Source organism: Podarcis muralis, chromosome 2, assembly GCF_964188315.1.
Source record: "Podarcis muralis chromosome 2, rPodMur119.hap1.1, whole genome shotgun sequence".
Lineage (NCBI taxonomy): Eukaryota > Metazoa > Chordata > Lepidosauria > Squamata > Lacertidae > Podarcis > Podarcis muralis.
The window spans coordinates 110,423,050-110,433,984 of NC_135656.1; the positions used below are offsets into that span (position 1 = coordinate 110,423,050).

Below are 10,935 nucleotides of genomic sequence, written 5' to 3' on the forward strand. Positions count from 1 at the left end.
GCACAAGATACATATATTCTTGTGTTCAGCCTAAAAAATGTTCAGGGTAGTTTACAATGCCTTATACGATTAATACAATATGGGTGGTTGGGTAGCTAAGCTGGATGAACACAATTATTCAGCAAGAGTATATAATGTACAAAGGATGTGAAATGGAGGAGCAGGGCTTAGCTAGTTTGAGACATGTACAAGTGTCACTTAAGTACAGTATAGAGCTTAAGTCACATCTCTATGCTGACTGCCAGTTTCATTTGTCTATTTTCAATATGACCCTTTGGGTGTCCCTTGCAACTCAGCTGTTTTCTGATTCTGTGAATGCAAAGTGACACTTCATACTTTTTGTGAAGTCTAGCTATAAAACAACAACTGAGTTAGAAGACCATCTCCTCTTTCAAGCTGTGTATGAATGTTATTGAAAAACACTCCCTGAACCAGATCTGCTCTATGGGCCCACAGTGATGCCATGCCCCAGAGAAACGACTCCTGTGGCATAGTTTTAGCAGATGTAATGCAAAGGCAGACCTGGCCACAAGCGGGGAACGTATAAACTGGGATTCATTTAATTATTATTTTATTTATTAAAATTGTTGGTTGCTTTATCTTGCCCAGGGCAACCCAAAGCAAGTTAAACCCAAGTAAGTAGACAACAAACCCCCAGAGATTCCTTTAAACCAAGGGGAAAGAGGAATTCATTAAAAACATCCCCCCAGAGCATTCCGCAAACGTGGAGCTACCACAGAAAAGGCCTGTTGCCACCCTCTGGACCACTCCTAGAGGGGGCACATGAAGCCCATTCCCCGCTATGGTGCCCCTCAGTGGTTATAGCAGTAGACATCGTCGACTCCAATCCAGTACTGTGCAGCAGACAGGCTGCTCCTTCATCCTGGCTGATGATTGTGCTCACCTGCGCTCCTAGAAGGAATAACTGGGGATTGGGGTGGGCGTGTTTTGTGCACGTGTGAATGGGGCAATTACTTCCGTGTCTACCAGGAGGAGCGCAGAAGCAGCTGGCATTCTCGGTGGGAGGCGGAAGGCGCCCCTTCGCGGCCTCTTTTCCCTCACGCGAGGTGCTGCTTCTTCCACGAAGACAGCCTGGCGGGGCGGGGCGGAGACCCCTGGGCCGCCTGAGTTCCCGCGCGGGCGACAGCGCAATGACAAGCGAGTCAGCTGGGGCCTCGCCGTCCCGCACATGCGCGGTGCCATCGCCGGCCCAGCCGCCCGCTGACCCAGCCAATCTCCTTCCCCCGCTGGAAACGCGCCACGAGCGCGTCGCCCACCCCAAGCGCCGGTTCTGTGAGGCACCGGCCAATCAGCACCTTCCTCCGCCCGAGCCCGGACTCCTTACCTCGCGCGCTCATGCACGCTCGCCGCCCCCCTCGCCGCTCTCGGCCAATGAGGACAGAGGCTTTCCCTCCAGCCGGCCAATAGGACCCGGCGGAGCCGCCCTCCCCCCTTTGTCCTCCCTAATCTGGACCAATCGCGAGGCAGCGCGCGCCGCTCGGAGCCCCGGGTAAGCCTCCTCGGTAGCGGCCGCCGCAGAAACTCCCGGCTCCAGCTGTGGCTGCCGCTGCCGGGAAAGCCGCCGCTGGCTCCTGCGGGGAGAGAGGCGAGAGGGCCCCGAGGAAGCGCGTTGCCAAGGGGACCGAGGCCTCTGCTTGCGTTGTCAAGGAGACGGGGGTTCTAGAGCCCGCCCCCTGTCAGGAGCCCGGCCGGATTCCGGAGTCCCAGAGCCACACCTGCGGGCGCAGGAGCGGCTGCGAGAGGATCGCGGGGGGACCAGGTGGTCGTCTCCTTGCAGGGGCCTTCCGGAGCGTCCTTGCACTAGTGCCAGCGGAAAAGGGCTTTCCAGGCACCCAAAGGCAACTTGCACCTTCCAGGGCGGGGGGAATAGATCTGCGCCCATTCAAGGTTCTGGGCCCCTTTGTCTCGAGCAAATTGCACTCGAAGAACGTCTGAAGTCGCGCTCGTGTCCAAGAAGCGGGCATAGGAGTGGTTTGGTCACGGGGCGGAGAGAAGGCTTTGCTTTCCTGTGCACTAAGGCCCGTCAGGGTAGCAGTTAAGGTGTGTTTTCCTGGCAAAACACCCCCAAATCCGTGCTCTTCATTTTAACGTGTCACTGCACAGCTTGTGTCCTGTGGTACCCGGTTCATCCTTCGCGTTGGCTGCCCCCCGTTTTGCACCTCTGACTTTTTTCTTTGCACTCAATGCTGCTATGTTTCCAGTCTGCACACTGAAGAACTTGCCGCCCTTTCAGAAGCTCCCTGCTCATCCTAGCTGAAGGTGGATTGTGTGGAGTGGATGCAACCGCTAAGCCCTGCTGCCACCTCCGCTGCCTGATTCACATTCCCACCTATCAGAAGCATCTTTTTCCTCCTGGGTGAAGCCAAGAGCCCTGTCCTTCGCCCCTTCTGTGCTTGAAGGAGACACCTGGAGCAAGCCATGCTCTCTGAGGCCCTCCCCTGCTTCCAGTTACTCCGGATGGGCCCGGCTTCGCCTGGGGATTCGCCCAACCGGGATCTCTACACCTTCCGGCCTGCTAGGCCCAGCTGCACTTACCGGCTGGGCCGCCGAGCTGAGGTCTGCGATGTCGTCCTGGTGTCGGAGGAGAACCCAGCCTTGGTGTCGCGGATCCATGCAGAGATCCATGCTGAGAGGGATTCTGACAGCACCGCCGGGGAGTGGCGAGTTGGCCTGGTGGACTACAGCACCCACGGTGAGTCCTCGGAACTGTTCGTGCCACTAAGGGTGGGGTTGCATTCAGACCTAACCATTGCAAAGATGTTTGCTTTATGTTCGGCTCCTGATCCTCAGTGTGGTAAAACAGGTGGAACTAGACATGTTGACCAAAGCTTCAATTTGCATAAATTTATTCACAAGAGAGGGATGCGGGTGGCGCTGTGGGTTAAACCACAGAGCCTAGGACTTGCCGATCAGAAGGTTGGCGGTTTGAATCCCCGCGACGGGGTGAGCTCCCGTTTCTTGGTCCCAGCTCCTGCCCACCTAGCAGTTCGAAAGCACGTCAAAGTGCAAGTAGATAAATAGGTACCGCTCCTGCGGGAAGGTAAACAGCATTTCTGTGCACTGCTCTGGTTCGCCAGAAGTGGCTTAGTCATGCTGGCTACATGACCCAGAAGTTGTACGCCGGCTCCCTCGGCCAATAAAGCGAGATGAGCGGCACAACCCCAGAGTCGGTCATGACTGGACCTAATGGTCAGGGGTCCCTTTACCTTTACCTTATCCACAAGAGGTGTGTGTGTGTGTGTGTGTGTGTGTGTGTGTGTAAGAGAAAGACAGACAGACAGACATAACAGCAGATACAAATGGCCATGAATTGTAGTCTGTCATTCCTGTGGGGAACTATAATGGTCTTTTGTCCCCACATTTTTTTGTTTCCACCCGTGTGTGTGGTTGGCACCTGCCTGTCTTGAGAGACAATGGCACGCATCTCCAGGGGTGAAGCCAAACTGCTGCATTTGCAGCGCCAAAGTGACCTCCCCAGGATACAAGCCTGGGCAGAGTGTATGGAGGTCTTGGGCTGCCCAAACTACAAGACCCCTCTCTCACCTCACTGAGCAATACCTTTGGCCCAAGCTTGGCTGCAGGAGTTGCCGGAAGGAGGCATACAAGGCACCATCCAACTGCCTTAGGACCTCTATTCTGGTTTTGTGTAGGGTTTACTCCTTAAAGGCCTTTTCTTCTCCCAAAGACCTCCCACAAGGCAGCAGAGGTTTAGGATCAGAGCTTTCCTTCTCCTAGATGAACCCCCTTTCCGGCTTGCCGAACCCCATCTGCCTCTCACTCTACAGCCTTCTTGAATGTTGGACTATTGGTCTCGTCCACTTAATGTGATGGAACCTGTCTTTGCATGCAGAGGAAGTCCCTAACTCACCAAGGGTTTGAGACCCATCGGCTACCTTCACCTGGAGCTTGTTCAGTTTGACCAACAAACAGATTGGACTCTGCAGACTTAATGGGTGGGATCACATGGGACAAGGTAGCAGAGTCAGCCTCCATGCCAAAGGTTCCCCCCCAAACACACATTTGTTTTGTCTCACAGAAGTGAGAAGGTGCCATCCATGCCTATGGGGGAAAGTTAATGACTGTATTTGGGGGTGGGGGTGGGGTGTTGCACTTCCTGGCCTCACTGCTAGGAGCCCCACAGAAGGCTATGACGTGTTCTGCGCTTAGCATGGAGTCCTGGGCCGAAGAAGAGTTTGGATTTGATATCCCGCTTTATCACTACCTAAAGGAGTCTCAAAGCGGCTAACATTCTCCTTTCCCTTCCTCCCCCACAACAAACACTCTGTGAGGTGAGTGGGGCTGAGAGACTTCAGAGAAGTGTGACAAGGTCACCCATCAGCTGCATGTGGAGGAGCGGAGATGCGAACCCGGTTCCCCAGATTACGAGACTACCGCTTTTAACCACTACACCACACTGGCCGCCTTCAAAACCTCCACAAACACACCTATAGGCATTGCACTGGTTGATATATAGAAAGTGAGCTTCCTCTCTCGCCCCATTATCCCTTCAGGTACTTACGTCAACGCCGTCCGAGTACCCCATGGCCAGCGAGTGGACCTGAACGACGGAGACCTTCTGACCTTTGGCCACCCCAGCCCAGTCCCTGAGGGCTGTGCCCTGCCACTCCCGCACGGCAACTCCGAGTTCTACTTCCTCTTCCAGAAAGTCCACGTCCGGCCGCAGGACTTCGCTGCTATCACAGAGCCCAAAGCCCCCTGGGCCTCCTCCTGCGGCTTCCGGCCGGTGCTGCCCTCCGGCAACCACCGCATCCGCCCTCTGTCCCGCCACTCGCCCACCGCCCTCTCCTGCCGCTCCAAAGCCACCCTCATCCTCAGCTCCATCGGCAGCCTCAGCAAGCTCAAGCCGCAACCGTTCACCTTCTCCCTGGGCCGCGGTCGGTGCACAGAACCCCCCGCTCAGCCGAAAACCTCTCGGAACCGGCGCAAGTCAGCTCACACGCTGCTGCCCGAGCTGGAGGACGAGATCACGCGGCTGGAGGAGGAGCAGCCCACCCCGGGCAAGGAGCAGCGGCTGGGCGGTTATGCTCATTGCCATAGCGCCTTGCGGCTTCAGCAGAGAGTGCCGGAGGAGAGCCAGAATTTGCAGGAAGACGAAGGTCCTCCGAAGCTCCACGTCACACCCAGCGGGTGAGTCCCTTTTCGAGTCCGCGTTATGGTCGGTACAGCTCGCGCCAGGGGGCGCCGTCATGATTTTCAAGTTTCTGGTTTAACAGAAAGATTTCCATAGCGTTGATGAGTTAAGCCGGAGTGTTTCTCAAGGTTGGGTCCCTGTCTGTTGTGGGACTACAACTCCCGTCATCCAGGGGTCAGGGATGATGGGAGTTGTAGTCCAGCAACAGCTTGGGGACCCACGCTTGAGAAACAGTGAGCTAAGAACTTCCCTTCTCTCTGTCTCTTCCTTCCTTCCTTCCTTCCTTTCTTCCTTGAAGTATATCAAGTATATATATCAAAGTGAAAGGTACCTTCTCTGCCTCGAGTTCAGGGGGCGAACTGGATCCTTCCTTACTTCCCCACTAGCATGTGCCAAGTTTCAAAGTTAGTTAGAGCCACCTGTCTGTCAATCACCTGTTATAATGACATCAGGCAACGCTTTCTCCTTTGCCCATGCAGTTCCACTGCTGCTGTAGCCGCTGCAGCCAGTTTCTAACTCAGCACCTTCTTATAATATACTTTACTGGATAGCTGAACAGTTAAAGAAATTCTCAGCGATTGGAATAGTGAACTGGAGGCCATACAGTGGTACCTCTGATTACGTACTTAATTCGTTCCGGAGGTCCGTTCTTAACCTGAAACCGTTCTTAACCTGAGGTACCACTTTAACTAATGGGGCCTTGCACTGCTGGTGTGCAATTACTGTTCTCATCCTGAGGTAAAGTTCTTAACCCGAGGTACTATAGTGGTACCTCGGGTTAAAAACTTAATTCGTTCTGGAGGTCCGTTATTAACCTGAAAACGTTCTTAACCTGAGGTACCACTTTAGCTAATGGGGCCTCCAGCTGCTGCCATGCGATTTCTGTTCTCATCCTGAGGTCAGGTTTTTAACCCGAGGTACTACTGTATTCTGTAGAAGTCCAATTGCACGCCTGGTAAATTCTGACCCCCCTGCTGCAGCCCAACAATTGACACACAGGGACAGGGAACCTGTGGCCCTCCAGTTGTTGCAAACCCGAACTCCCATCATCCCTGATTGGGGCCGATGGGAGTTTGAGTCCAACAAATTCCAGAGTTCCTTAGCTCTGCTTTAGTGGCTCTGGACAGGCATGTAAAGCGGGGCGAAGTAACAGGTTAAAACTTGCTAGTTGTACATCCGGTCAGGGCGGTGTAACGAGTCCTTGTGCAGACATATGTGGCAACTCACTTTTTCATCTGCCAAAGAGGCCCTGGGGCTTTCTGGAACAGCCAGATTATGCGGCTCATGGGCTTTAGATGGGCAGGAAGAGGCTGGGAATAGCAGCTTTCTCTGGGTTTGCTGGAGAGGGCAACGTAGAAATGAACCACATGATTATAAACTTGCTCCCGAAGGCCTATTAATGCCTTTCTATCCCCACGCTGGAAGTGGTTCACAAGGAAGGCACCACTTGGATAACTCAGGTGGTGGAGCATGTGACTCTTAATCTCAGGGTTGTGCGTTCGAGCACTATGTTGACTGGGAGATTCCTGCATTGCAGGGGGTTGGACTAAATGACCCCCGTGGTCCCTTCCAACTCTACAGTTCTAAGATTCTGTCCCCTCCCCCCATACTAATCCAGAATCTGTAGGCATGGTGTCCTGCGGAGCATACGGCAATAAAAAGTCATTTTTAATAAACCTTTTATGTATCTGCAGCTTGTTCTGTCTGCGTTGGGCTTTTTCTCTTCTCATCATTTTCTCTTAACTTTGCTTCTCATCCACTAAACGCTCATTTTAATATCTGCTTGTAAGCCACCAGTGGAAAGGCGTTGGCCTTTGGCTTTTCTGCGGGTGGCGCTGTGGGTTAGCCTAGGGCTTGCCGATCAGAAGGTCGGCGGTTCGAATCCCCACGACGGGGTGAGCTCCCGTTGCTCGGTCCTTGCTCCTGCCAACCTAGCAGTTCGAAAGCACATCAAAGTGCAAGCAGATAAATAGGTACTGCTCTGGCGGGAAGGTGAACGGCGTTTCCGTGCGCTGCTCTGGTTCTCCCTTGGCCAATAAAGGCAAGATGAGCGCCGCAACCCCAGAGTTGGCCATGACTGGACCCAATGGTCAGGGGTCCCTTTACCTTTACCTAACAACATAGGAAGCTCCCCTGGACCAAGTCAGACTATTATTAGCCCACCCAGCTCATTATTCTACACTGACTGGCACAGGCCTCCCAGATTTTTGGCCTGGAGTCTTTTCGCAGCTGTACCCAAAGAGGCCAGGGATTGATCCTGGTAACTTCTGCGCACAGTGCAGATGGTCCGCCGTCCGCACTCTGGAAATGTTGCTGCTGTGCTGATGGGGGTGGGGAATACAGGTGCCAGTTTTCGGATTTATCCCTCCCTGTTCCTTTGCAGGAAACGTCGCGGCCGGCCACGGAAGAACCCCCTGGGGAGCACTTGCCAAGTCTTCTCCCAGACTCTGTCCACGTCGGAGCCGTGCGCTGCCCCGAGGTGCCACCTTCCTCAGGACGAGATGGTGGAGTGGGTCCAGTGTGACGGCTGCGACGCCTGGTTCCACGTGGCTTGCGTGGGCTGCAGCTACAGCGCCGTGAAGGAGGCTGAGTTCTGCTGCTCCGCCTGCCGCTCGTAAGGAGGGTGGCCGCGGCCGGAGATGCGCCCTCGCCCATGCCCCCAAATGGGTAATATTGGTGGACTCCAGCAGGACACGCAAGGACTTTTTCCCATCTTTAAAGTGGGTTGGTAAAAAATTGCACAAGGAGCGTGTTTTCAGGGACAAGCGAAAGAACATGGCAGTCTCACTCAGAGGGAGGCTGTGAGAAAACATGCCAGACTTTAGCTTCCTTGTGTCAAGGAGTCAAGTCCATCTCCGAAAACCAAGAGGCCACATTGCACTGGGGAAGACATGGATATTATTTAATACATGGGGAAGTTTCCGGCTAACTCCAGTGCTAGAAGCTGCGGAGGGACGGGACCTCTGGATGTTGCGAGACTTCGGCTTCTATCTTCCCCGGCCACGGACCCTTCTGGCTGGGGGCTGATGGGAGCTGGAAACACCAGGAGGGTCACCGGTTCTCCTCCCCTGATTTGTGCTGCCCAAGGCCTTCAGCTGGAAGGAGCAAGCGATTGCTTGAGAGGGACAATCGGGGCAGATGCACAACGCCACCGTTTACCTTCCGAGGTCTTCATCCTCTATAAACTTACAGGGAAGAACCTGCCGCACTCGGAAGAAACCGCTTACGAACACCTAGCATGCCAGTTTTCCCGTTGCACAGGGGTGTGTGCAGAACGGCCACCCTCGCAGCAATAGCCCTGCAGCCTGGGGAGCCGCCCACCTTTTACAGGGCCGACCTTGGGAAAATATGCAGAGACCCCAGAAGAAGTGAGCTTCTGAGGGTGCAGTAGAGCGGCTGCCTCACCCCAGTGCTCCGGGAAGTTGCCAGTTTATTGGGTTCGCATGAAGTAGCGAGACATTGGAACAGCTGCCGAAGAGCAATGCCTGCTGTTAACTTAGCTGGGAAGAGAGTCCCGCCCTCTCAAAGCTTTTTACGGAGAGACAAGTAGAAGGTCAAGTGTTTTGATGAACTAGGTGGGAATCTTAGGATGCTATATTCCAGAGTAGCAGCTACTATAGTTAGGCCTTAACTGGAGGTGATGGGGCAGTCAGAGTGGCAGTCGCCCATCTGCCCTGTTCACTTATGAAGTGCATGTGTCGCGTTTGGCACCCAAAGGAGTGTGCAAGTGAGAGGGACTTGCACCTCCCGCCATTTTACCTCAAATCTGCTTTTGCATTTTCGTCCTCCTTTGCACCAACACTGGGCTAGAAGGTCACAACTCTTCTTGCAAATGTGCTCTTTTCATGTAAAGGGAAAAACAAACAAACCCCAGCCTTTCCCCCTTTAGACATAAACATGACAGATGCACAATCACTGTAGCTATCCTTGATGCATCTAACTTGGCACTTAAGTAATTTTGCAGTGAAAGCAAGAGTCTTATGGCACCTTAAGGACTAATAACAAGATTTATGGTGGTGGCAGCAGCTTTAACAGGCCAGGTCCCATTTCATCAGCTCCACAAAGTGCTATCCTCAGTGCGTGCACATAACACTAAACCATGGTTTAGCAAGCAATAGTTATTAAACCATGGTTCAGTATTATATGTGTGAACCAGCAGTTTATGGTTTGGTCTGAAGTCCTAGTTTGTTGCTGGCTTATAAACCATGGCTTGCTTCAACTACGGTGTAGGACCTTTCATGAGCGCTGCAGATGCTCACCAAATTACAAAGGAATGAGGTAATAGCAGCAGGGAGACAAAACAAACTGGAGAAACAAGCAATGGTTTGTTAAACCACAGTTTAGTGTTACGTGAGAATTCAGCCACTGTATGCATACACACGAACATGGTGCGCATGTATAATGTTTGACAAATAGCAGGACCAAAAGCTTTGAGGCACAAAGAGCAAGCGGTGGCTCTGTGTCACTCCGATAAGCAGCCCACATATAGTCACAGCAAGAACAGTGTGACTCATACTGCAGTCCCTGAACTATTATTTTTCTAACAGAGCATCTCTAGCCCGGAGCAGCTTACGCCTCAATAAATTTGTTAGGCATTGTGGGTTTTCCTAAGGGACGAGACTGAGCAGATGTTTTTATACAATTCAGTAATATTCGGTCATTCCAGTTTCTAGTGTAGGGACAGAATCCGGTGATTCACCTGCAAGTAACAGGGGCACAAGCGTTTGCACACTTTCCTAGGCACACACAAATAATGCATGCAGAAGTGTTATGCGCCTGAACTTCCCTTTAACGGGCAGCAGCAAAAAGCCAGAGCTGTAGCAAAGCTCTTGGTTTCCCCAAGCACCACTGAAAATGGTGAAAGCCCAACATCCAGTCCCCAAGGGACGATGCCCAGGAAACCACAGCCCAGCTTGTGCCCTTTGGGAAGGTGTGGGCTCCATCTCTTTAGAGCCATTACTCCACGTTCTGAGCTAGAAGCAAGCCCCCTTCTTTAGCAAGCCAAGGATGGAATGGGGCACAGCATTGTGCCAGAAGCAGAGCAATGGGATTCAGGGAAGTTGCAAAGGCTCTGTAAAAACAGGGGCGGTGCCCCTTCTTCAACTATTGCATCATGTTGCTAGTCAGCCACAGAGACCGCACACTTGCTTCTGCCACTGCTAGTGGGACCAAAGGCTAGCAATGTACCTGCCAAGGAATCTGCCTTCTGAAACGCTGAATCAGAAATAAGCTAACGCAGTGAACTTTCTGCAACATAACCAAAGACTCCTGTAGTTTTTTAGGGAGGGGGGTTTATTCCTGCAAGTGTGTTCTGCCAGTTTGCTTTATTCACTGTAGATGGAAGGACTTGTCCTTTTCCTCTGCTAGGGCACCCCTCCTTTTTTGAACCAGCCGTGATCACAGTAATTGAAATAAACCCAAACTGCAAAAGTTGGTGTCTCCCATTTTTTAACAGTTGATGTTTACACTGGGGGATTTCTAGCTAATAACTGTATTTCTGTAAGGCCACCCTCTTCCTGTTCAGATGAGAAAATTAGATGGCAGGTCGTGTAGGAAGAAAAGTCCGAGAATGCAATGGGGGTACAAGGATGACTAAACTGGTTTGTGTACCAACCTGGTAGGAGTCAGTGTGCTCCTGGTTTAGAAAATGAGACACACAATATGATTGGCAATATTTTTTTTAATAGGGGTCTGTTATGAGAAATGGCATGCATACACAGTTCAGAGTGCCAAGAGTACATTACAAAACTTAAAAATAAATG

At 52.5% G+C, this 10,935-nt stretch overlaps 1 protein-coding gene across 1 annotated transcript; it reads left to right on the forward strand.

The window, feature by feature from the left end:
* Window positions 1–1,468: 1,468 nt before the first annotated feature.
* On the forward strand, window positions 1,469–10,603 carry TCF19 (transcription factor 19). Its single transcript, XM_028719788.2, has 3 exons — window positions 1,469–2,713; window positions 4,533–5,169; window positions 7,557–10,603. The coding sequence occupies exons 1-3, from the start codon at window positions 2,440–2,442 to the stop codon at window positions 7,789–7,791; spliced, it is 1,146 nt and encodes a 381-aa protein (XP_028575621.1). The 5' UTR covers window positions 1,469–2,439; the 3' UTR covers window positions 7,792–10,603.
* Window positions 10,604–10,935: the final 332 nt, after the last annotated feature.